Source organism: Microcebus murinus, chromosome 2, assembly GCF_040939455.1.
Source record: "Microcebus murinus isolate Inina chromosome 2, M.murinus_Inina_mat1.0, whole genome shotgun sequence".
Taxonomy (NCBI): domain Eukaryota; kingdom Metazoa; phylum Chordata; class Mammalia; order Primates; family Cheirogaleidae; genus Microcebus; species Microcebus murinus.
Window position 1 is genome coordinate 9,880,212 of NC_134105.1, and position 25,736 is coordinate 9,905,947.

The following is a 25,736-nucleotide window of genomic DNA, read 5'->3' on the forward strand; positions in this document are numbered from 1 at the left end:
CAAGAGCGAGACTCCGTCTCTACTATAAATAGAAAGAAATTAATTGGCCAACTGATATATATATAAAAAAAAAAAAAATTAGCCGGGCATGGTGGCGCATGCCTGTAGTCCCAGCTACTCGGGAGGCTGAGGCAGAAGGATCACTCGAGCCCAGGAGTGTGAGGTTGCTGTGAGCTAGGCTGACGCCACGGCACTCACTCTAGCCTGGGCAACAAAGCGAGACTCTGTCTCAAAAAAAAAAAAAAAAAAAAAGCTTAACAAATACGTCTTGGTGGTGCCTACTATTTCTATTATCGTGTTCGAAATGAGAGAATCAAAGCCATAAACGATTAAATAACTCACCCAAGATGGCAACTAAGCCCGGATGGTAAGTGCAACCTCACTAGCGCTAAACTTCTGCAACTCACTGGTTTCACAGTACCTGCACATGGCTCCCTGCAACTCACACGATATTTACTAATCTTAGGTAGCTCTCCAGTCTAGGGAAGTTCTCTTTTCAGCGGAACCCTGGACAGGGAGTGCGGGACCCTCAAAGAGAACTGCTTCATTTCTCACTTCCCCTAAAGTGAAGTGAGGACCACGTGTAGAGTGTGTAGCCTGAACCCTGGCTATGCAGCGCTGCAAGGGAGAGCTGCCCCTGCCTCTGCACCCCGCGTCCTTCCACTGGTGGGCCTTCCCTCACCCAGCGACCCCAGAGGTTGTTTAGCCCCAGGAGGGAATCAGTGACAGCAGAAACCAAAGAGCTAAGGAAAGAGCAGCACTGCAGCACTAGGAAGCGATTCTCTCCCAGCCACTCTGTTCAGCAAATTGAGAAACGGGGGCCACGTTTTCATGGCTTCGGACGAGAGTCTGAATTCCTGGTCACGCCAACGTCTAGCGCGGGAAGAAACACTCAGGCCACCACCTCCTGGGCACGCCAGTCTCCAGCCGAAACCAGGCTGGGACTAAGGGGAGACGCCAGGCCTCTCACGCTGCGCCCCGGGCCCCGGGCCTGCGGTGGAGACCAGAACGGGAGGCCAGCCAGCCCCAGTGGCCTCCCGGAGGCCAGAAGCATCTACAGGCCCCAGACGACAGTGATAGGCCCACTGCCTTGGAACCTTTACTCTCGGATAGACAGGACACTCAGTTTTCCAAACAGTCAAAAGACCTGATAAAGACAGTAGGAGGCAAACTCCCCCCCAACTTTTTTTTGGCAGTTTACTCAAAAGGTAAACAAAACCTTGTATTTCCTCTTATTAAGGCTGTAGGAAAATCTTGTTCAAAAGGGGAAAACGAGGCCGGGCGCGGTGGCTCACGCCTGTAATCTTAGCACTCTGGGAGGCGGAGGCGAGCAGATTGCTCAAGGTCAGGAGTTCGAAACCAGCCTGAGCAAGAGCGAGACCCGTCTCTACTATAAATAGAAAGAAATTAATTGGCCAACTAAAAATATATATAGAAAAAATTAGCCAGGCATGGCGGCGCATGCCTGTAGTCCCAGCTACTCGGGAGGCTGAGGCAGGAGGATCGCTTGAGCCCAGGAGTTTGAGGTTGCTGTGAGCTAGGCACTCACTCTAGCCTGGGCAACAAAGCAAGACTCTAAAAAAAAAAAAAAGAGAGAGAGGAAAACACCGAAGAGTTAGTTGTGACTCCCCCTCTTACGTGTACTGGACTCTCCCGCAGGTCTCCGGCCCCAGAGGGCTGCATGTTTTCAATTTCCCCCTGTCTCTTGCCCCAGAAGCTACCAGACGTGGGAGCCCCCTTTCCCTGCGGGGCTGCCAGTGGTGGGGACTGATCCGTGTTGACCGAGCGGAGGGCTTTCCACAGCCACAGCGAGGATTCGCATCCCAACCGTGCCACTTCCACGCTGGGTGACCTTGGGCCAGCTGCTTGACCTCTCTGAACTTCCATGTCCTTCTCCGTACAACGATATTAATAGCCCCCACCTTGCAGGACCTGCGTGGGGAAGAGCGTGCGCCAGGCACACACTAGGCGCTCAATGAATGGGGCTGCTATAATTACTCCTCCGGGAGGGGGCGGGCCGAGGCCGCAGCCAGGCCTATATTTAGCCGCGAGAGGGGTGGGGGCGCTGGGAGACAAAGAGCCTCCGCCAGCCCGGGCGCCTGCGGGCGGAGCCGACGAAAGACCGGCGGCCGTCCGCCCTCCCCTTGCGCGGGGTCACCTTGGGCTCCCTTAGACCCCACGTGCCCTGTCCCTGGCGGCCACTTGTCCCCTGCGCGGCCCTCATCGCCCCCAAACTGCGGGCTGGGGAGGGGCAGCTGGGGACGGGGGTGTCCAGCCACACCGCGAAGCTGCCCCTTCCCAGCCCCACCTGCCCGCGGCGCCCGGCTGGCCAGGTAGGGCCGGCCAGGTAGGGGCCCCGCTGGGATCGGACGCCCAGGTGAGCCTGCCCCGGTGGGGGGCGCGGGGGCGGGGAGCTAGCCGGCCGCTCCACCCCCAACCTCGCGCCGATGAGTGTCGGGGCTGCAAATAGCCCAGTGGAATCAGTGAGTCACGGAGGCTGGAAATACCGCACCCCCTGTCCTCCGCCCCCCTCCTCCTGACCGCAGCCCGCTGGGGGCTGCCCTGGGGAGCGTGTCTGGGGGGTGCAGGGGTGTGGGTTCCTACAGAGAGACCCCCACGCTCCCTAAACCAGTCAGCACACACACACACACACACACACCCCGCACCCCCAGCCTCCTCCCCCAGATTTCAACCAGCTCTATGCCAGGGGCTGTGTGACCCTGGGCCAGTCACGCAGCCTCTCTGGGCCTCAGCCCTGTACAAGAAGGGCTTCAAAAAGGCAGGCGACCTGGTGCAGCCTGCCCACCTTTGTGTCCCTGTGCCTGGGACAGTGCTGGGCACTGTAAGGCTGGTGGCGGGCCCCCTCCCTTCCCTAGATCAAAAAAGAAAAGGCTCATGAGAACAGACCCTCCAGGCCCACTGAGAGGAACCACACCCAGATGTCCACCTGGATAAAAACATTTAGGCTCTTGGATTCCACAGATACCTCCAGCCCCTCCTAAAATCCCCAGCTCTTCCGCCAAAAGTCCCTAGCCAGGCCCAAAGGCTCTAAAAGACCTCAGCCCCTTCAAACATCGGTGACTTCTGGGGCCCCCTCTCTTGGGGCCCCAGAACCTCGTCCAGGAGTGTAATAAAGCCACGTGGTTTGGCCCCCACTCTTTCTCTCTGTCTTTTCACCGCGCGGAAAAACCTTACAGGGACAATGCCTGGCACACAGTGGAAGGACAACATATCTTTCTGACGAAAGAGTGAATAAAAGGGAAGGTTGGGGCAGGCAGTCAGAAGACGGGGTGCTTCAAGGGCTTCACAGAACTAATCCTGGGGTTCCTGCCCCTGTGGGTCTGGGGAGCCACCCGAGGAGGCCAAGGACACCCACATTTCTGTGAAGTCTTAAGCTTTAGCTTGAGCTACCTTCCCACCCCCAGATCTCGGGGAAGGTGAATTCGTTTGTCCCGGGGTTTCCCAGGGGCTGGCTCCAGCCGAGCCACGAGCTTGAGAACTTCAGGCAGGTGGGCTCCAGAAGGCTGAGAGGGTCGTTTATTGTGTGTACAGGCTCCCGTGCCAGGGACCTCCCGCCGCCCCGCTCCCCGGCTTCCCCCAAGGGCCCCAGAATGGCAGGAGTGAGAGGCCACCCTATAGCACACTGGCCAGAGAGGCTCAAGTGGCAGAGGCTGGCCCTGCCACTGGCCCTGGGGACCCTGTCTACCCACAGACCACCTCTACCCCTTACCCCTGCTTCTGTATGTGGAAGGCTGAGCCGGTTGCCAGGAGCAGCAGGTGTTCCCCAGGGTGGAAGCTGGCGGGGGAGTTCCCTGCTCCGGATTGGGGACCAGGAGGGAATGGAGTTGGGGGCTTTTTAATGATTCTCCCTGTCCCCTGGGAGGAAGCCGTGGGGCGGGGTGCACAGTCCTAGAGAGGCAGAGTGAGGGGAGACACTCCTCAGCGCCCAGTGGTGGGGGGTGGAGAGCAGCTGTTGGCACCCTGGGTTCAAATCCAACCTTCAGTGACAAAGCCAGGCACTCAACAACTCAGACTCAGTTTCCCCATTGATGAAAACGGGGATTGTAAATCTGATTTTAGAATGCTGTGCATTTGGCACCAACCAATGGTAATGCAGAGTATTTGAAAGACAGCGATGGGGTGTGTGTGTGTTATAGGCACACTAAGCCTGTAGATTCATACATTAAAAAGGAGGAAGGAGGGGGAGGTGACTGCCCAGAGGAGAAGACTGCAAGAATCTGGGCTCCAGCCTTGAAGACCCAGAGCCCCATCCATGCTCTGGCTTCCACCTCTGTCGGGTGAGCCTGTCTGCAGTGGGTGCAGCCCCAGGAGCCCCACCTGGCCCCACCCTCCTGGAGGCACCAGCAGGTAACGCGCTGCAGGAATTGCACACAGTTGCTCGAGAACAGGCTGTATTGGAAAAACCCCACGGAGGATATGCATAGATGCACGTGGCCCTGCCCTGGCACAGCTGGCTGGCTGGGGGCACAGGGCGAGTGGGCAGCCTGCCAGCTGGTTTGGGGCTTGGAGACTGGTGGAGGGGTGTTACTGTCACCGCTGTCTCCTGGTGTCCTTGACCCTCAGGCAGTTCCACTTAGATAGGTACCTCTGCCTTCCTGTGCCTCTTCCGCTCCCCTTGGCCAAGGGGGTCCCAGGTCCCTGGTCCCCCTGCCCCTGCCCTGCAGAGACTGCAGATATCGAAGGACTTGGCTGTCTGTCCTGCAGATCATTTGCCCACGTGGCCTGCTTGTCGCCTTCCTCCTCCCTAGACTGGGTTCTTTGGGATCTCCCTCCCCCCACCCCAACCTTCTATTCGGGATCAAGTGAGGGAGGTCATGTCTGAAATCTGGGCTCCACAGGTGAGGCCAGGGTGACCCTAGCCTGCCCTGGGCAGAGTGGAGGGCCCTAGTTTGGGGGGCATCAGGGCTGGAACCCTGGCTGGTGTCCTGGGGGCTGTGGGAAGGGGTTAGGAAGGCTTTGCTGGCAGCCGGTGGGGAGAGGGGAGGGCAGGGGAAGGGGAGGCCCTCAGATTTTTATCTCCGTCCGGAAGGTCTGCTGGACGTGCTCTGTGTGCGGGTGACGCCGTGCCCGGATGGTGAGGCTGCCATCCTCCCGCAGGGCCGAGGTCACCGAGGTAGGGTCCACGTCGTCTGGCAGCTGGCACTTGTGAGCGAAGGTGTTCATGACTGTGCCGTCAGCCGCCAGCTGGGGAAGGGGTGACAGGTCAGGGTGGGCTGCCCTCCATCCCCTGCTGCTTGTGACATGCCAGAGTCCCCTTCTCCCCACTCTCTCCTGGCCGGGCCCCACATGCTGAGGGACTCTGCTTTCTGGTGCACTGGGGCTGGCCAGGGAGGTGATGGTCGTAGCTGTGTAGGGACAGGGCAGGGGTGCCTACAGAAGCTCCAAGGGGCAGGCAAGGGGCTCGGCGAGGGTGGGACTCAGGGAGGGAGGCGGCTCCCTGGCAGTGGCTTGGAATCCGGGGCTCCCGAGCAAGGCGGGAGAAGATGACACAGAGGACAGCCATGCCCTCTGGATACCCAGACACACTGGTGTCCACCCGCCAGCCCCTCCCACACCACTCAGCCAGCACACGGTGTCCAGAGGCATTTGGGGCAGCTGAGTCACTGTTGGGGGTGGCAGGGCTGGCACGTGCTGCCCGCTGGTCCTGGTGCCCACAGGCCTTGGCATCCTGGCAGGGACGCCCAGGAGTCCACCCTCCTGTGCCCGGGGTGAAGCCGGCCCATGGGGGATCAGGGAGAGGCCAGGGGCAGCATCCCTGCTCAGGCCTGGTCACACCCTCTCCAGGGTGGAGGCCTCAGTGCCTCCTGGGAGCTCGGACTCAGAGACCCTGGGGACCCAGTGACCTGAGACCCGTGAGCGGAGGGAGAGTGTGGGCTGGAGCGTGTGTGACCCTAAACTGCAGGGTCCCTGCCCGGCCTTGGGCCTAGTTCTGGGACCCCAGGGTGGGAGCTAGGCCTCTGGCTCTGGGATGGGAGAGGGCTGGAGACATGTCATGGGGGAGACCCCTCCACTGCTGCCCAGGCGAGTCCCCTCCTACCCACACTCCCCATGGGCTGCCAGAGGAGCTGTCCTCATGCCACGGTCACCATCTCCCTCAGTCATCCTCGGGCTACCCCTCAGGTCTCGCCCTGCCCACATCCCTCCAGCCCTCTCGCACTCCCCGGAAGCTCCCTCGGCTGCCCTGGGCTCCCTGCGGTGGAGAGAAGCAGGGAGGGGGGCGCCCTGGCTCATGAGCTACAAGGGGCAAGGCCTTTGGTTCGCTCTGGGGGAGTTTGGGTGGGGAGGGGACACTGGCCAAGGTCTGGGGGCTCAGGGTGGGAGGTGGGAGTGGGGGACACAGGCAGGAGGTGGACTAGGCAGGAGGTAGGCAGGGGAGGGGGCTTGGGACCCAGGGGTGGGCAGGGCCAGGCTCACCTTCTCAGCCCGCACCTCGATGTGGTTGTTGGAGGTGGTGACGATGATGTCTTCGGGTGAGAAGTCTCTCACGTCCACCACAAACTCGTAGGCGTCTCCCAGGGTCTTGATGTTGCCCTGCCCCCCGGAGCGGGCTGTGGGAGGGCTGCTGTCAGTGGGGCGTGGGGCAGGGCTGGCACCCAGGACCTGGGTCTCTGGCTCCTTGCCCTGGGACAAGGGGCTGCTCCCTAGGCCCCACCTCTCCCCCCAGCTCCTAAGCCCCTCCTCACTCTTGCAGCCCACCTTTCCCAGGTGGCAATGGGGCCTCACCCAACACAGGTGCCGTGTATGTGCCTGACAGGCTGTAGCAATGCCACCCGGGCCTGGAGGCTGGGGGCTGCCCCACCCCTCCATCCCATCCAGCCTCTAGGGCTCCAGCTAGGACCAGGCCACCGGTAGCCACTGGAGCCATCTGAGCCCTGGGGCATTTACTGTTCCTTAGAGGCCCACCTGTTTTCATGGCCACATCTGTCCCTGCGGCCACATCTGTCTGGGCCACCACACGTGGCTGTGGCTGTGGCTGTGGGCCGTGCAGCACCTGTTCCTGGCAGATCTGCAGCCACAGTACACGCGGTGGCGCCTGGGAGCGGATGTCCCCTACCTGTGCGTCTCCCTCCCCTCGCAGCACTCGCCTGGGAAGGCCAGAGGCTCTGCGTGGGGCCGCATGAAGCTGCCAAAATCCTCGGGAAACATGCTCAAGGACTTCTCCATGGGTGGGTCCTGGGCCGGCAGGGCACGGGAGGCTGCGGAGGAGGAGGACGAGGAGGACGAGGAGGAGGAATGGAAACTTCTCTCCGCTCTGAAGGTGGAGGAAGTCCTGTGGCTCATCCGCGGGCAGGCACTGGGCCCCGACCGGGCGGGCAGGGGCTGGACAGGAGAGGGGTGTGGGCACAGGCCTCCGGGGAGCCTGCCGGGCCCCGACTGCCGGCGCTTTATAAGGCCCGACTGCCCCTGGGCTCAGGGCCAGCCCCTTGTCTACTAGCTAAATTTAGGCCTCTCCGTGGCCTGGAGGGGGCTGGAAATCTTCTCCCGTGAGTCGGCCCTGCTGACAGCCCGACACACGGGCCGGGACGGCTGAGCTCAAGGCCTGGCATTCCAGGCCGATCACTGCAGCCCCAGGGGCCTGCACGCCCGCAGAGCAGCGGGCTGGACTCTGTCCCCTGCCACTCACTCGGCCTCCCGTGCCTGCCCCGGGACCTGGTGGGTCTGGTGTTTCTTCTGTCTGTCCCATCAGCCTGGGGGCTCTCTAAGGACTGCGCCTGCCCATCAGACTCTGGTTCCCTGCGGGCTGTGCCTCCCCCGGCAGGCTCAAGCTCCCTGGGACGGGGGTAGGTGAAGCCCCCACTGCCCTGTGAGGTGAGGGGCTCCTTCCCACAGGGCAGACGCTGTTTACAGCCCATCTCTAAGGAAGGGATGAGACTGCCCCGGAGGGGGCCGAGAATGTGCAGCTGTCCCCCTGCCAGCTCCCACGGCGGCCGGATTCCCCGCTCACGCTCCCCCACCAATTCTCGGCACACTTAGGGGTCCCGAGAGGAGAAAGCTGGCAGCTCGAGCCAAAGCTGGGGGTTGGGCCCAGACTCTAGAAGGTTATGTTCCCAGCAACTGTCTGTGACCTCCTCAGAGGAGGTGGCTCGGCCCGCAGCAGCAGGGGCTTCCGGTGGAGGTAGAGGAGCGCTCGGGAAGACAGTTATTCCAGCCCTGACTCCTGGAGCGCCCGGGCACAGGCTCCGGCTGCAGGCTGTCCGGCGCGGCCCCTGTTGATCCCCACACAGCTGGAAGGAGCAGACATCATTCCCATTTTATAGACAGGGGAATGGAGCCTTGCAGAAAGGGGACGGGGGAGGGGATCACACTTGTGCAAGTGGCAGAACTGGGATTCGAACCCGGATGTGTTGGATCCAAACCCTCCCAGAGGCCGGGAGGCGTGAACCTACGTGTGTGGAGACAGACCGCCTGGAAGACCCGAGAAGTCCCTCTCTCCCGCCCACTGGTCTGCAGAGCTGGGGCTGACGTCGTGCGGGGCCAGGGCAGAAGCCAGGGGAAGGCCATCCTGGGAGGCGGCAGGTCCCCTGCTCTTCGCAGGCCACAGTGTGGGACCTCTGCTCCCCTGCAACTCTTGCCCTTCCTCCCAGATCAGAGCCAGTTCCCCCTCCCCCAGGGAGGCCTCTCTGATTGCTCCCACCCACACAGCCCCCGCCCCAGATGCCCACAGCACTGGCCATCTCCAGCCCCTGGCAGTGTGCCATGTGTCCCCTCTCCTCTATCCCACTGGCAGTTCCCCCAGGGCGGGGGTTCCCCTGTCTCCGCATTAGCCTGGGGAGGTGGGGACTGTTACCCGTTTGGCCCCTGCAGAACCCAGTCTGGAGCTTCATGCTTGGGAGGCTCTGTCTACGGGGTATTAGTGGTGCTGGTGCTATGTGGAGTGGGGGCAGAGCAGGGGACAGGGCACAGCTGGGGGCCAGGGTGGTGCCTGGGACAAGAGGGTCTGTCACCTCCGCTGGAGATTCCTGCTGGGTCCGGGGCTGTGTCACCCTTCCTGGCCGAGGGGGCTCCAGGGCTGCCGGGAAGTCACCAGCACTAAGGTGAGGTGGCGTGAGGGTGGGGGCAGGTGGGGGGCCCAGAAGCCTGCCGCTCGCCAGGGAAATAGGAGCCAGTGGCTAAATGCAGACACACAGTCATGGTGCTGAGGGCCTGAGTCACTGCCCCTGGGTGTCAGATCCCGTTACCCACCCCCGCCCACCATTCCTCCTCCTTGCCCCCATTCCCGAGGCATCACCCATGCAAACCCTGCATCCTCCAGCTTCGGTGGCCAGGAGGGACCTCGAAAGGTCACTGAGGCCATTCCCCTGTCTCCGGGCATGTCTTTCCCTTCGGATCACAGGGACAGAAGGAGCTCCAAAGATGACCGGATCCCTTGAATCCCGATCAGCCAGGGGAGATTTTTTTTTTTTTTTTTTTTTTTTGAGACAGAGTCTCGCTTTGTTGCCCAGGCTAGAGTGAGTGCCGTGGTGTCAGCCTAGCTCACAGCAACCTCAAACTCCTGGGCTCGAGTGATCCTACTGCCTCAGCCTTCCAGGTAGCTGGGACTACAGGCATGCGCCACCATGCCCGGCTAATTTTTTTATATATATATCAGTTGGCCAATTGATTTCTTTCTATTTATAGTAGAGACGGGGTCTCGCTCTTGCTCAGGCTGGTTTTGAACTCCTGACCTTGAGCAATCCGCCCACCTCGGCCTCCCAAGAGCTAGGATTACAGGCGTGAGCCACAGCGCCCGGCCTTAGCCAGGGGAGATTTTAACAGAGACTCTTCCCTCTGCACCCCAAGATTCTGATTTGGGGTCTTGCGAAGCGCCCCGGAATCTGTTCCCATCAGCTCCCCACACGGCCAGCTCACAGGCCAGTGTCCGGAAACCACTCATCCCCAGCAGGTATTTGTTGAACACCTGCTGTGTGAGGGGCACTGTTCCAGGCTCTGGACGGACTCAGTGATGAATGAGGTAGAGACAGGCTCCTGTTCCAGGGCTCTCCTCGTTGGACTGAAGAAGAAACTGAGGGTCCAGGTCGTGAAGGAGTTCGGGCTGGCAGAGCTGTTCTGGCTTCAAACCTGCTGTGTCCCTACCCGGCCACCTCCACTACTGCTGGGCACTTGATGTGCAAGAGGGAGAAGTTGGGGGCTGGCACGTGGGGGCGATGGCTTTGGAAGGGACTTGCCCTGGGCACTGCACCCTCTTGCTGTCCTCAGTTTCCTGGTGCTTATGGGCCAGGGGGTGTGGGGAGGGTAGAACTGTAGCCAGCGGCTGCCCAAGAGTAGAGACCGGGGCTTGGGATGTCAGCAGGGCAGCCAGTTATCTTGTTACCGTGAGCAGTCGATGGGTCGGGGAGGCCAAGGCGAGGTGGGTCCGGATCCGTGCAGAGCAGCAAGCCCCACCCACCCCCCACAACACACACCCCTGCTCCTATTCTGACCTGACCTGGCCCAGCATTCATGGGCAGAGAGTAGCTCACAGTCCCAGATTTTAGCAAATCACCGAAGGGCCATCATGATGTTCAGAGGGGTGGCTTTGTCCGGGGTGGGGGGTAATTGCCCCAGATCTCTTGCCCAAATATTCCAAAAATGACATCAAGACACAAATCTTCTGCTTTGTGCCCAAACCATCGCCCCAATTAAGCCTCAGGAGCTGGAGGAGCTTGTGGTAGAGGAAGAGCTGCACAGTCTAGGTCTGGGCTCAGCCTCTGCTGTGTGACTGTGGGTGAGTGACTGTACCTCTCTGATCCTCCTGCACCCTCTGCTAAGTGGTAATGCTTTCCCCAACTCGCAGGCCCAGGGGAGGAGGAACGGAGCTGCGGATGTAAAGCTCCTGGCACGTAGCTGGTATTTGTGCCCTCGCCATGTCCCTGCCCACCCGAGCTGCAGCCCCCTGTTGGGATGGGACAAACTCTGTGGCATTTACGCAGAAGCCCCTTGGACGTTGGGGTTTGAGAATTGAGTTTCCTGAGACTGGAGGGTCTGGACGCAAGGATCAAGTCCAAGTCCCTCACTGGGCCTCAGGGGCTGCAGCCACCACAGTCCACGGCCTTGCTCCAGCCTGCTGACCTCCCCCAGCCCGGACCAGACGCGCCACCCAGACAGGACCGCGGAGCACGGTGTGGGGCGAGCCCAGGCGGTGCCCTTGGTCTCTGTGATCTGGGACAAGCAGCCTCCCCTCGCAGAGACACCATTGCGTTACGATGGGATGACCCTGCCCACCCCGCTGGGTCTCCTAAGAACTCAGGGTAATCTCACGGAGGGGCAGGTGGGCCTGGTGCACAGAGGGCGCAGTCATGGTGGCCCCCACTCACTTCTCTGCCCGGTGCTTTTCCGTGCTCTGCCCAGCCTCCTCCCCTCTCCCTTCTCTGCTTTTTCAAACCTTTCTGTGTCCAGCTCTGAGAACCCAGTGTCCTGAGCCGGGCCCCCCCGCAGATGACCCCTCTCAGTCCCGCTGTGTGCATGCGCTCCCCTCCCAGGCCCCTCCCAGGCCCCCTCGGTGTCCCCTCGGTGCAGCCCTGGCGGGTAAGGGAAGCCCCGTTCCCCTGCCTGGGCAGCGCTGCCCTGTACCGCTCCAGCCTGGGCAGTTCTGGTTGGCTTGTCAAGGACATTCCTAATGGCCACAGTAAACCAAGGGAGGGCGGGCGGGGCGGGGGTGTTGATTGGTGGAGCACACACCTGTCCAGGTGCACCGGAGCTGGAGGCCAGAGAGGCTCTGTTAGAAGAGGGCTGGCTGGGGGCACAGCAGGACCGACTGACAGGTGAGGGGCCGCTGGGCACAGGGCTGGGGCACGGGCCAGCGAGGGCCAGGGTGGGCAGGGCAGAGGTGGGGGGGCAGGAGCCAGCACTTCACTTTGACCCTCGGTGGTGGGGGTCTCCTTCAGGGCCTGGGGTTTTCCTGCCTCTGTGGCCTGAGCTGTGGCGGGGGAGGGTGCTCAGGCACAGGGAGGCAGAGCCGTCCATGGGGACCCCGCAGCGAGAGAGTGACAGCCCTGGGCTAAGAGACTGCTCCAGCAGTGGGAGCAGCCAGCATCCCAGAAGGGGGCAGTGGAGGCCCGAAGGGCTTGGCATCCTGCCTGTGTCCACTGCTCCTGGACACGGGGCGGGGGACACCTAGAAGCCCCCCACTCCCCCTTGACACACAGAGGCACACGCCCTCAGTGACAGACCCTCAGAGATGAGGGCACACGCGGGCCTGTGTCCTCCGGATAACCACACACAGGAAGACACGACCTTTCCTTTCTGTCTGGGAGGGAGAGCATGGGGGGCCGAGAGGCAGGGCGGGGACGCTGAGCAGCTCCCCGGCCAGCCTCTGTCCACTCCCCCAGGGGCCTGATGGAGGAGCTGCTGGGCCTGCGTGAGGGCTCCTCGGGGGACCCCGTGACGCTGCAGGAGCTGTGGGGCCCATGTCCCCGCATCCGCCGAGGCATCCGAGGTGAGAGCCAGGTCCCCCCCATCCCCATGGAAGACCCATCAGGACATCACCCCTGCCAGGCCCTGCACCCCCACCTCCTCCTTTCATTTGTCCTGGGACATGCTGCCCCGTCTCTTGGGTGGCCGGGGGAAGGGATCTGTCTGTCCGTCTGTCTGTGGGTCAGATGGGCCAGGCATCCGCACTCTGCCTTTGGGGAGATACATCCCAAGGCCTGGTCACTTGGGCCGGTGGTCACCTGGTCACTGTGCCACCCTCTACCCAGGCCTCTACCCTCACCTGCCGGTGCCAATGAGGGGCCCTGAGGGTCAGGCGCCAGGACAGCTGGGGTTACTGCAAGTGGCTGGGGCCACTGTGGACGTGACATCTTTCTTTGGGGCCCCGCGTGCATTGTTTACTTTGAGACCTGTCTGTGCCCTTAGCTAAGGGGCAGAGAAGGCGGGGACCCCAGAGGGAGGCTAAGTGCAGCCCCGGGGGCTGATGCCCAAGCCAGTGAGGGTCAACTTCCGGGCTGGGCTGGCAGCCAGGGGGCCAGGGCGTTGCTGGGGGCTCCTAGGAGAGACGATGCCACAGGCCCTGGGACAACCCAGGAGCCGTGCTAGACCCTCGTGCTCTCTGAGCTGCAGACCCTGCAGAGACGCTGGTGAAAGCTGTGGCCGCCAGCCCCCCTCCTCACACCCCTGCGCCCTGATCATCTTCCATAAGGCCCCAGTATGGGCAGGGGTGGGGAGGGAGGGCGGACAGCGGCACCACAAATCCTGCCCGGCCCCTTGTACGAGGCAGAGCCCACTCTGGACCACCCTAGACTCCACGCCTGGCCCCAGCCCCCCCCACCCCTCCCCAGCTGTGCCCCCATGCCCCCCTCTACGCTCCCGCCCCAGCTGGCCTGGAGTGGCTGAAGCAGAAGCTGTTCCGCGTGGGCGAGGATTGGTACTTCCTGATGACCCTGGGGGTGCTCATGGCCCTGATCAGCTACGCCATGAACTTCGCCATCAGCCGTGTGGTCCGAGGTAACCCTCCCTGGCACGCACGCCCTGCTCAGGACCACGGCATTCCGGCACGCTCTTGGGGATGCCACATGGGCCTCCGGGTGCAGCGGGGGCGGGGAGGGGAGGGCTGGGGGGGGCTCTCGTGCTGGCTTCACTCCTGACTTGCTGTGTGACCCTGGGCAGGCTCCTGCCCCACTGTGGGCCACAGTCTCCTCATCTGCACAAGGGAGAAAGACAAGAATGTGCCCAAGAGCTCGTCCTCGGCTGAGCTCCCTGCCCTGCTCTTGCCACCCCGTTCCCCTCTCTCAGCTCAGTTACCCTGGGGCACCTGCCTAGACCACCAAGCATAGATCTTTCTTTCTCTACCTTCGGGCAGCATGTCTCCGCTCTGAGGCCTCCCTGGAGGAGGGGACGTGGGGCATGGGGCAGGAAGGGCCTAAGACACTTTCTCTGGAGACTCTCAGCTGCCCTAATGAGGACCCACTGTAGTCTTTGGTGCTCCACGCCCTGTCTCATTTAGTTCTCACTAGGTCTCCTTTAGTCATCAGTAACCCGGGAGATTTCATCACTAGCCCATTTGATAGATATGGAAACAGAGGCTCAGAGAGATTGAGTCACTTGCCTAAGGTCACTCAGCTAGAAAGTGGCAAAACTGGGATGTGGGCCAGGCGCGGTGGCTCACACCTGTAATCCTAGCACTCTGAGAGGCTGAGGCGGGCGGATTGATTGAGGTCAGGAGTTCGAAACCAGCCTGGGCGAGACCCGTCTCTACTATAAATAGAAAGAAATGAATTTGCCAATTAATATATATAGAAAAAATTAGCTGGGCATGGTGGCCCATGCCTGTAGTCCCAGCCACTTGGGAGGCTGAGGCAGGAGGATCGCTTGAGCCCAGGAGTTTGAGGTTGCTGTGAGCTAGGCTGACGCCACGGCACTCACTCTAGCCCGGGCAACAGAATGAGACTCTGTCTCAAAAACAAACAAACAAACAAACAAAAAACTGGGATGTGGACCTAGGTTTGTAATTCTGCCTCTTCTTGAGGGTCTGCCACTCACCGGGTGGCCCTGGGCCTCCTCTCGCTGGCTGAGCCTCCATTTCCTGGTCAGTGAGGGTCTGGCCCTGAGGGCTTCAGAGGCTGTGGGTGGCTCCCTGATACCCGGCTGTCCCCAGCACATAAGTGGCTGTACCGGGAGATTGGGGACAGCCACCTGCTCCGGTATCTCTCCTGGACCGTGTACCCTGTGGCCCTGGTCTCCTTCTCCTCCGGCTTCTCCCAGAGCATCACGCCCTTCTCTGGAGGTGAGTCCACAGTCATCATGCCGGTGCCCACGGGCCAAAACCTATTCATACCCCATGGCGCTTCTGACGGGGGTGGGGTGGGGTGTGGGGGAGAAGACAGGAGGCAGCAGCCCCATTTCACAGCCAGAGAAGCACGCTTAGAAAGGTCATGTCGGCCGGGCGTGGTGGCTCATGCCTGTAATCCTAGCACTCTGGGAGGCCGAGGCAGGCGGATTGCTCAAGGTCAGGTGTTCGAAACCAGCCTGAGCAAGAGTGAGACCCCATCTCTACTATAAATAGAAATAAATTAATTGGCCAACTAATATATATAGAAAAAATTAGCTGGGCATGGTGGCGCATGCCTGTAGTCCCAGCTACTCGGGAGACTGAGGCAGTAGGATCGCTTGAGCCTAGGAGTTTGAGGTTGCTGTGACCTAGGCTGACGCCACGGCACTCACTCTAGCCTGGGCAACAAAGTGAGACTCTGTCTCAAAAAAAAAAAAAAAAAAAAAAGAAAGGTCATGTGGACGCCAAGCGAGATGGCTCATGCCTGTAATCCCAGTGCTTTGGGAGGCTGAGACGGGAGGATTGCTTGAGGCCAGGAGTTTGAGACCCTATCTCTACAAAAAGGAAAAAACTAGCCAGGCGTCCTGGTACACACCTGTAGTACCAGCTACTCGGGAAGCTGAGGTGGGAGGATCGCTTGAGCCCTGGAGTTCAGGGCCGCAATGAGCTGTGGCCACACCACTGCACTCCAGCCTGGGCAACAGAGTGAGACCTTGTTTCAAAAAAATATATATTAAAAAATATAAAATAAAGAAAAAAAAAAAGAGTCACATCACTTGCCCAAAGTCACACAGCAAAAGCCAGATCTTGACTGATGCTGGCTCTGCCTGCTTTCCAAGGGCTGCTCGGGGCCGTGGTGGGAGGACTGGGGCAAGTTCCCCTGCAGGGTCTGCGCCAGCGGCCAGTGCCAGGGAGGGGCTCGTGGGGGGGACCCAGCTCCCCCGGGCCTCCCAGCAATGCCTCAGCAATCCCTTTGGGCCAGCAGATGGGAGCTCCAGGGGCGTGTCCAGGGGTGGCCTGAGATTCCCCAGCGTCTGCCAGGACCAGCTGGACAAACACGGACGACTCAGTTTCCTGGGAATCCCAGTGTCAGAGGGTTTATGAAGATCCGCCGGAGCATAACGTGAAAACACTGTAGAGTGCTAGGAGTCTTGATCTGGCAACCGTCCCTGTCTTGCCCCTGCCCAGGTTCCGGAATCCCAGAGCTGAAGACCATCTTGTCGGGGGTGGTCCTGGAAGACTACCTGGACATCAAGAACTTCGGGGCCAAGGTGGTGGGCCTCTCCTGCACCCTGGCCGCCGGCAGCACCATCTTCCTGGGCAAAGTGGTACGGGAGGCACGAGGGCACCCCGCCTGCTCCTGCCCCTCATTGCCCACCAAAGCAGGGGCTGGGGGACTCAGGCCTTCGGGGAGCTCAGACTTGGGGGAAAAGACAGGCCAGGTCCCCAGAGTGTGACAAAAATCACCCCAGGATATCCCTGGAGGTTGCGGAGATGGAGGAGGGGGGAGGCCAGGCTGTCTCTGGGTGAGGCTCCCTCTGCTCCCGTCACCCTGGGCCCCAGGGAGTGCCCTGTGCCCTGTGCCCACACCTCGCCCTGCAGGGCCCCTTCGTGCACCTGTCTGTGATGATTGCTGCCTACCTGGGCCGTGTGCGCACCAAGACCATCGGGGAGCCTGGGGTAAGGGCGGGCTTCCCCGGGGGAGGAGTGGGAAGGAGCCATGGGAGGGAGGGGCTGATCTGAGCCCAGGACTCCCATCTGCCCAGAACAAGAGCAAGCAAAATGAAATGCTGGTGGCAGGGGCGGCGGTGGGCGTGGCCACAGTCTTCGCAGCACCCTTCAGTGGTGAGACCCTCTCTCACACCCCTGCACCCTGGGGCTCCTTACACCCTGGCCCCTGTACATTGGGTCTCTCTTACACCCCTCCCCGTGCATGCTAGAACCCCTCACACTCCTCCCCCTGCACCCTGGGGCCGGTCCCCACACTCTTTCTTGTCCTGGGGCTCTGTCACACCTTCCCCTGCACCCTTGGACCCCTCACACCCCTCCTCCTGCACCTTGGGGCCCCTCATACCCCTCCCTCTGCACCCTGGGGCTCCCTCATTCCTTCCCCTGCACCCTGCCTGGAGGGGGGACAGGGGCTAATTCTAGACTTCAGTCCCACCTTGAGCACAGCCACCCCAGGTGTGGGGGGTGTCGAGGGGTTTCAGGGTTACATGAGGCAGACTTGTGGGACTCCGGCCAGCTGGCCTAAGCCAGGAGGTTTCCTCCTCTGTAAAACGGGGGTCATAATCGCCCCTGCCCCATGGCAAGGAGAGCGGCACACACAGACATTGGACGGCGGGGCTAGCTGGATGTGCTCCCTGGTCAGCCGGGTCCTCCCAGCCCAGGCCCTCCCCTCCCCTCCCCCGTGTGTGGCCCGTCCCCGCTGCAGGGCGGAGGGTCAGGGAGGATACTGGACCCTGACCCAGGGATGGGGGGAGTCCACCTGAGCTCAGTGCTGCCCCCAGGCGTCCTGTTCAGCATCGAGGTCATGTCTTCCCACTTCTCCGTCTGGGATTACTGGAGGGGCTTCTTCGCTGCCACCTGTGGGGCCTTCACATTCCGCCTGCTGTCCGTCTTCAACAGCGAGGAAGGTGACCCCCCTCTTCCCCTCTTCCCTCCTCCTCCCCTCCCCTTCCTTTCACTACCTCTTCGCCCTCCCTCCTTCCCTCCTCCTTCTGGGAGCATGGGAGGGAGCAGACCTCTACTGGCCATGCAGGGTGGGGTGCGGGGACCTGCGGGCAGGGGAAGCGCTGGGCAGGGGGCGTGGGGGCCTTGAATGCCAGGAAACGGATACCTGGGGTCAGGACCTAGCATGTTGCTCTGGGACTTGGTTTGGGTGGGGTAGGAGTGCCATCGCGCTCCCCACGTCCCTCCTTCCCCAGAGACCATCACCTGCCTCTTCAAGACCAGTTTCCCAGTGGACATCCCCTACGACCTGCCAGAGATCTTCTTTTTCGTGGCACTGGGGTGAGTCAGGGCTTGGACTGCTGCCCGGGCTCTGGGGAGGCTCTGGACTCACCGCCCCCACTCCCCAGGGCCATCTGCGGCGTCCTGAGCTGCGCTTACCTCTTCTGCCAACGAACCTTCCTCGGCTTCGTCAAGACCAACTGGTTCTTCTCCAAACTGCTGGCCACCAGGTGAGCTCCGGGCCGGGGCCAGGGACCTCTCGGGGAGCCCCCTGGACTCCCAACCTTATATGGAGAGCCCCACCCCCACCTGAGCCCATGTGTCCCACTGAGCCCCCAAACCACTCCCCGGCCCACACCCCATATGTGGAGCCCCCAGCCCTCATTGCTAACCCCCATCTCCAAGCCCCTATGGTCACTGTCCCTCGCACCTTACTGGGCTCCCAAGCCCCTCACTGAAGCCCCCAACCCTTGCCTTGAGCCCACTACCCCCCTCAGTGAGCCCCAGCCCCCTCAGTAGCCCCCCCCCAAACCCTGTCTGCCCCCGGCCTTGGCATTGGGCAGCCCTCCTTCTGCTCCAGGATGCCCGAGCTCCACCACTGCCCGGCCCCACCCTGCTCTGTCCTCCCTCCCAGCCTGCCCCTGCCCTGAGCCCTCCCTTCCCCCCCCCGCGTCCCCCCGCCACCGCCAGTCCCCACACTGGTCACACTGAGCACGAGCACTGAGCACCGAGCACGTGGGGCTGAGCCCAGATCCAGGGCCTGGAGCCCTTGTCCCCCTCCTGCCCTTCCTCTCCCTGGTTCTTGCCTTGGGGTCAGCCCCAGGGTGGGGGCTGCTCCCGCCTGGGCAGGGCCCATCTCCCGTGGGGTGGGCAGCGGAGGGCCGGCACTGCAGCTCCCGCCCCGACAGCAAGCCTCTGTACTCCGGCCTGGCCGCCCTGGTCCTCGCCTCCATCACCTACCCGCCCGGCGTCGGCCGCTTCATAGCTTCCCGGGTAAGGCGCTGAGCTGGGTGTGGTGGGAGAGGGGAACCCCACCGTGGCCCCCCTTTTGTGTGTTATCTCACCCCTACAACGCCCCGTGAGGGAGACGCCTGGGCTCCCTTTATAGACCACAGCTCAGGGAGGTCCGAGCTGCGCCCAGGGTCCCCAGCTGGGAGGTGGCAGAGGAGGATTTGAGGCGGGTCAAGCGGAGAGGGGGGCTGGGGACCCCGGCTCAGCCCCCTCATGCCGAGTCCCACCTGGGGACCCCGGCTCAGCTCCCTCATGCCGAGTCCCACCTGCCCCGCCCAGCTGTCCATGGGCGAGCATCTGGACTCGCTGTTCGACAACAAGTCCTGGGCACTGATGACCAGGAACTCGTCCCCGCCCTGGCCCAGGGAGCCCGACCCCCAGAACCTGTGGCTGGAATGGTACCAACCGGAGTTCACCATCTTTGGGACCCTCGCCTTCTTCCTGGTTATGAAGGTGGGCACCGGGGGCCCCAGCGTGTGCACAGAGCCAAGGCCAGCTTAGGTCAGGATGGGGGCTGCCTCCCCACAGCACGTAGCAGGGTACCGGGCCTCACACAGCCCCCCCAATCCGCCCCCTGCCCGCTGTGTGGTCCTGGGCAAGTTGCTTGAGCTCTCTGAGCCTGGGTCTCCTTGCCCTTAATATGGTGTAATAATTACTGTCTCCACCACAAAGGGAGGTGAGGAGGGAGGAGGGAAAGCCACTGGCATGGTGCCAGGCATGCAGTGGGCACGTTATTGGGGTGAGGATCCTTCCCCAATGCCAGACACTGGTAATGGGCACATGCCTGGGAGCCCTCTTTCCCTCTTCCTGTCCCCTGTCCCTCCCCTCCCTTGTCCCTGCCTTGCCCAGTGGTCTCTCACTCCCGCCCCTTGGTCTCCCACCACCCGCAGTTCTGGATGCTGATTTTGGCCACCACGATCCCTATGCCCGCCGGGTACTTCATGCCCATATTCATCTTAGGTGAGTCCGGGGTCCTGAGGTTCCGAGAGGTTCGGGGCTACTGGGGCAGGGCCACGGCTCCTGGTTCACTCTTCCCTCCCCAGGGGGGTGGGGAGAATGATCCCCAGGGATGGATGGGGCCCGGCCAGCTGGGCTCCCCCTCACCCTAAGTCTCTGGTCAGGAGCTGCCATTGGGCGCCTCTTGGGGGAGGCCCTCTCTGTTGCCTTCCCCGAGGGCATCGTGGCCGGAGGGGTCACCAATCGCATTGTGCCTGGGGCGTACGCCCTGGCAGGTGAGTGGGTCTGGTCCCTGCTGGATGGACAACATCGTGGGGCTGGGCTGGACTTGGGATATCAGCTGGTGGCTCTGTAGGGCCTGCAGTGGTCACTGGGCCACCCTGGGAGCCCCAGCACCCCGGAGCCCCATTGCACTCTTCCATCCTGTCTGGCGCCCATCCCCCACGCCCTCCCCTCCCCTTCTCCTTTCACCAACCCCAGGCCTTAGGGCATTCTGACAGTGCCCAGGGTGTGGCCTCTGGACAGTTCCCACCCTAGCCCCGGGCCATGGTGTGCAGCCTTGCTGGCCCCTGGCCTGAGTTGCCCTGCGGGCTCTGCTGGGCAGGGGCTGCGGCCTTCTCGGGGGCGGTGACCCACACCATCTCCACGGCGCTGCTCGCCTTTGAGCTCACTGGCCAGATCGTGCACGCCCTGCCCGTGCTGATGGCGGTGCTGGCAGCCAACGCCATCGCCCAGAGCTGCCAGCCCTCCTTCTACGACGGCACCATCATCGTGAAGAAGCTGCCATACCTGCCATGGATCCGTGGCCGCAAGATCAGGTGAGCAGTGCTGGCCTCAGGCTGGCTAAAGGGTGACGGTGTCCAGGGTGGGCTGGGGTCCGAGGGCCCCTCCAAAAAGAAGTGCCACTGCAGCTGACCTTGGACATGGGGCAGTGGGAAGGGCTGACATACGGCTGGTCTCCACGCTCCCCAGCACCCTGTGAGACCCTGGGCACGTCCTGGGCCCCCAGGCCTCAATGTCTTACTGGTCATCAGATGGTCTCTATAGCATGACAGATATGGCCCCATTTGCCAGATGAGAAAACTGAGGCTCAGAGAGGTGCTGTGTCTTGCTCCGGGTCACACAGAGAGTCAGCACTGGATCTAGGAGGTCCCTTCCCCACTCTCCACTCCTGCTATCCTCACTGGGACGTTGGGAGCTGGAAGTGAAACTAGAATGGAAACGGGCTCTGAGGTCCTCACCGGACCAGACAGGACCAGAGCAGCTTCTGGCCTGAGAGGAGGAGAGCCAAGAGGCTCTGGGACCTCCTGGGTCCCTGCACACCCTGCCACCCTGTCAAACCTGTTTCCTGTAAAATCTGTAAAATGGGGGTGGTTACTCCAGTGGTTTTTTAAATTTGGGGTTTTTTTTTTGTTTTGCATTAACTTTTCTTCAAATGGGATTCTCCAGGGAAGGGTGTGTGTAAAACAGACAAAAGTGGAGCTGGTCTGGGGCATGGGGTCCTGGGGGACACGGTGTCCAGGGACACGGGGTGCCGGGGGCTGGGGGTTCAGAACCGGGCCATCAGTGAGGTGGGCCCCAGGCTCCTTCCTGCCGGGGGGTTCTGGGAGTCACTCGCTCCAGGAACCTCTCAGTCCCTGCCCACACTTGAGAGTCATGGGTCCCTGGTCCCAGCAAAGTGCCCCCAGGTGTCCCTGCCCATCCTGGGCTCCGATGTCCCCCCAGCCCAGGGCCTGAGGGAGCCGCCCTCTGCCCACAGCTCCCACCGCGTGACCGTGGAGCACTTCATGAACTGCGCCATCACCACGCTGGCCAAGGACACGCCGCTGGAGGAGGTGGTCAAGGTCGTGACCTCCACAGACGTGGCCGAGTACCCCCTGGTGGAGAGCACAGGTGCCCAGCAGGAAGGGAGGAGGATGTGGGGGCTGGGGGGTCCCTCTGCGACTTCCTCGTGGACCCTGGAGAGTCGGGCCCAGGAAAGGGTAAGCAGGGCATTCGGCCTGGCAGGCAGACTGGAATCTGAATCCGGGCTCTGTGACTTAGCAACTGTGTGACCTTGGGCAAGTCACTTCACCTCTCTGAGCTTCAGTGTCCTCATTAGTAAGATGGCAATAATAACCACCTTACTTTGGGGTGGCTGACGTGTCTAAATGGAAGATGAGAGGGTGTTTGTGATACACTCCAGGAACAGCTCTTGAGATTCTAGAAACCAGGCTGATGTGCGGGGGTAGGATGATGGGGACACTACTAGCTTCTTCCAGAAGCTTCCCTCTCAGTCTTCCCTTCAAGCTTTCCCCACCTGAGTCCCCTTGCCAAGTCTTTGATGCCATGAGAAAAGCATCTTTTTAAAGACAAATGACACTCAGGGCTACTGTCAGCCCATATGTCCCCTTTGTGCAAATGAGACAAGGTGCACACTTGGTGAGCATAGCACAGCTAGATTTGGGTCCCCACTTACCATTTGAGCAGGCACTTTGTGCAGTGAACAACCTGTACAACCATACGGGTCACTCCTATGCCTACTCCAACAGGAATAAAGACATTTATGAGCTGAAGAACTCTGAGTAAATCATGTAAGCTCTATGAGCTGCAGTTTCCTCATCTGGAAAATAGGGATCAATATAGCATAGGGTTGCCAGAGGTAGGCCCGTTTAGCATTGATGCTAGAGAACATAACAAGCATCCCGTTTGAAAACTTTTACATATGGATGGCCCCGCCAAGAGGCTTCACCTCCTGGAACACAGAGAGAATTGGCCTCAATGACAAAGTCCTTTGATACCCTTTGAGCCACAGGAAGCAAAGCTCCCAGCCAGTGCAGGCCCAGGCTGTGGGACCCTACTGCTCCCCGAAGAAATAGCTTTAATTGTTTATTCAAAGGGGAGGGGTGGGAAGGGGTAGGGGATGAAAACTTACCTATGGGTACAATGTACACCACTCAGGTGACAGGTGCACCAAAGCCCAGACTCCACCACACACAGTATAGACATATAACAGAATTCAACTTGTACCCCCAAATGTATTAAAATAGAAAAAACTAATAAAAAATAAAATATACCTTTATGGGTAAAGAAAAGAGGAAGGGCATTTATATGTCTAGTGGTCAAGTTTTTATTTTACGCAACAGAAAGCAAAAACCCCGAGCTGGCCCCTCAAAATCGAATGCCCGCAAATTCCAGTGGTCCCCAGGGCCAGAGTGAAGCTTGCCAGGCCCCCCCCACACACACACAGTGGGACCCACACGTCACTGGGCAGAGCCAGACACGGAACCTCCCGTGGGGGAACAAAGGAGGAAGCCCAGCCCTGGCACATGGACGTCATCAGGGCTTGCTCTTGCCTTCAGGCCCTGCGACATGGGGAATCTCAGTGGTGGCCAGGGTCCCTCTTGTCCCCCTTTGCAGCCTTATCCCCCCCCCACCTCTGCTACCACACCTCCACATTAAGAGCTGAACGATCTTGGGCAAGACAATTAGCCTCTCTGTGCCTCTGAACCTCAGTTTCCTATCCTATAAAATGGGTGATAACAGTTATAATAGACTCCTAGGCTGCTGTTAGGTTCCCAGGAGACACCCAGCACAGTTCTTGGCGCATAGAAAGGAATGTGGGTTCCTTTGTCTTCACGATGTGCCTGTCTCCCTCTCCCTCCACTTGCCAGAGTCCCAGATCCTGGTGGGCATCCTGCGAAGGGCCCAGCTGGTGCAGGCTCTCCAGGCTGAGTCCCCTTCCTGGGCTCCAGGACAACCGGTGAGTACTCGAGAGGGGTGTTGGGACCGGCTGAGCACGGGCCAGTGGGCAGCAGGGCTGTGGGCGGGGATGGCCGATCTCCTGTGGGACAGGTGGTCCGAGAGGGGCAGCCTGGGGAAGGGGGAGGCTGGCCCAGTCGCCCCTAACCCTTCCCCCATCCCCAGCGGTGTCTCCAGGACGTCTTGGCGGGGGGCTGCCCCACAGAGCCAGTGACCCTGCAGCTGTCCCCGGAGACCTCCCTGCACCAGGTAGTGGGGCAGTGCGGGCAGATGAGCCCTGGGGTGGAGGGGAAGAGCCCGACCGGGAAACCCAGGCTCCGGCTCCCCTGCCTCGCATGTTGCTTCCCGCTCCTCATCCGCAGAATGGGTGTCGCGTCCCCGCCCCCCCCCCCCCCCCGTGATGCAGAGAGACGGGGCGGTGGGAGGGCTCGGGAACTGGCCTCTGGGGGAGAGTGGGGTAGCATCACGGCGCACGTGGGTTTGGATTCCGGGCCCGCATTCTCCCTGTGTGATCTTGGACAAACTACTTGACCACTCGGGACGGAGCCCGCACGTGGGGCGGGGGAGGGGCGGAAGCAGGCCGGGCACTGGGGTGGCTCCGCCCTCCGCGGCGGGACTGCGCGGGCAACCGCCCCGCCCAGCCTCCCCCAGCCCCGCCCAGCCTCGCCCAGCCTCCCCCAGCCCCGCCCAGCCTCCCCAACCCCGCCCAGCCTCCCCCAGCCCCGCCCAGCCTCCCCCAGCCCCGCCCAGCCTCCCCAACCCCGCCCAGCCTCCCCCAGCCCCGCCCAGCCTCCCCCAGCCCCGCCCAGCCTCCCCCAACCCCGCCCAGCCTCCCCCAGCCCCGCCCAGCCTCCCCCAGCCCCGCCCAGCCTCCCCAGCCCCGCCCAGCCTCCCCAACCCCGCCCAGCCTCCCCAACCCCGCCCAGCCTCCCCAGCCCCGCCCAGCCTCCCCAGCCCCGCCCAGCCTCCCCAACCCCGCCCAGCCTCCCCAACCCCGCCCAGCCTCCCCAGCCCCGCCCAGCCTCCCCAACCCCGCCCAGCCTCCCCCAGCCCCGCCCAGCCTCCCCCAGCCCCGCCCAGCCTCCCCCAGCCTCCCCCAGCCCCGCCCCGCCCCGCGCGGACTCTGGCGCCCCCTCGTGGCCATCCCGGGCGCCGCAGGCCCGAGTCCCCGGTCGTCCGCGCACACAGGGCCCCGCCCCGCTCCTGGCACAGACACGTGGGCCGCGGGCCGGAGGGGCGGCGTGGATGCCCCCGCCCTCCAGGGCTTCCTAACGTCCCCCTGCAGGCGCACCACCTCTTCGAGCTGCTGAACCTTCAGCTGCTCTTCGTGACGTCGCGGGGCCGCGCTGTGGGCTCCGTGTCCTGGGCCGAGGTACGGGGGTCCCGAGGGCTAAGCGGAGGAACCCTGCCCGAGCGGACTGGGGAGGTTGGGGGGGCACCAGCACCGTCCCATCCAAATTTGGGGGGCCTCACAGGATTCTGATGAGCCCCTTCCCAGCCCAGGTGGCCACTGGGCCTGGCCACCCCTACCTTGTGTTGTGGCCAGTGGCCAGCCTGCCCCTCTCTGGGCCTCAGTGATCCCATCTATGCAATGGGGAGGCACCGTCACCCCAGAATCGACTATTAGGGGAATTGACACCCCCATTCTCAACCTCCTTGACATCTTTGTTCCAAAAAAGAAAAAAACACCCTTTTGTCTGTTCTAGATGAAGAAGGCAATTTCCAACCTGACAAATCCACCAGCCCCAAAGTGAGCTGGTCTGCCGAGATGAAAGAGGGCACCTCAGCTGCCCTGTGACTGGGGCTGGGCAGAGACCCTGCCTGTCCTCCCCCATCACAACACACCCTGCCCACCAGCCCCACTCAGCTCCTGGGCCGAGCAGGCCGCTCTAACCTAGCCCTGAACGGGTCCTGTGTTCACTGTGCCCCACCCGGCGTGGGACAGCGGCTGCTGCCTTGAAGGACAGATCCCACCTTGGACAGAGCTTGGAGTGTGAGATGGCAAAAACAACAACAACAACACAGCACATGGCAGATGCTCGGTGAATGTTCGTCAGACTTGTGGATGAAGAGATTGGAGTATGGTGTCACCAAGGGCAGGCACCGCTGGGGGCTGTCTGCTTCCCAGCCAGAGGCCCCTGAGAAAAATAAAGCTGGTCCCCTCATCTCAGCTCCACGGGTGTCCTGACACCTGAGCTCCTTCCCTGTGCTGGCTGAGAGTCAGCTCCTGGGGCCGAGGTGGCCACACGGCACTGCAGGGCTGTGTCCCCCGTCTCCTCCTGCTGCTCCTCCTCCTGGAAGGGAAATG

General features: G+C 61.8%; 2 protein-coding genes across 4 annotated transcripts; one reads left to right on the forward strand and one right to left on the reverse strand.

The window, feature by feature from the left end:
- Positions 1–4,399: 4,399 nt before the first annotated feature.
- On the reverse strand, positions 4,400–7,416 carry HSPB7 (heat shock protein family B (small) member 7). Of its 2 annotated transcripts, none has more exons than XM_012763069.3 (3): positions 7,107–7,416; positions 6,436–6,569; positions 4,400–5,205 (listed from the first exon to the last, which is right to left on the reverse strand). In XM_012763069.3, exons 1-3 carry the CDS (start codon positions 7,300–7,302, stop codon positions 5,026–5,028), a joined length of 510 nt encoding a protein of 169 aa, XP_012618523.1. In that variant the 5' UTR covers positions 7,303–7,416; the 3' UTR covers positions 4,400–5,025. The 2 variants fall into 2 exon arrangements, with proteins under 2 accessions (XP_012618523.1, XP_075850509.1); XM_075994394.1 differs by lacking the exon at positions 7,107–7,416 and adding an exon at positions 6,745–6,918.
- A 4,258-nt stretch (positions 7,417–11,674) lies between these two features.
- On the forward strand, positions 11,675–25,620 carry LOC105870457 (chloride channel protein ClC-Ka). Of its 2 annotated transcripts, XM_075994376.1 has the most exons (21): positions 11,675–11,762; positions 12,330–12,436; positions 13,315–13,443; positions 14,594–14,722; positions 15,956–16,095; positions 16,370–16,447; positions 16,534–16,612; positions 17,278–17,403; positions 17,695–17,779; positions 17,848–17,949; positions 18,628–18,712; positions 19,010–19,183; positions 19,621–19,690; positions 19,852–19,962; positions 20,292–20,505; positions 21,447–21,580; positions 23,341–23,429; positions 23,594–23,677; positions 24,714–24,800; positions 25,135–25,178; positions 25,286–25,620. In XM_075994376.1, the coding sequence occupies exons 2-21, from the start codon at positions 12,337–12,339 to the stop codon at positions 25,386–25,388; spliced, it is 2,163 nt and encodes a 720-aa protein (XP_075850491.1). In that variant the 5' UTR covers positions 11,675–11,762; positions 12,330–12,336; the 3' UTR covers positions 25,389–25,620. The 2 variants fall into 2 exon arrangements, with proteins under 2 accessions (XP_075850491.1, XP_020137151.2); XM_020281562.2 differs by having other exon boundaries at positions 11,676–11,762; positions 25,135–25,619.
- Positions 25,621–25,736: the final 116 nt, after the last annotated feature.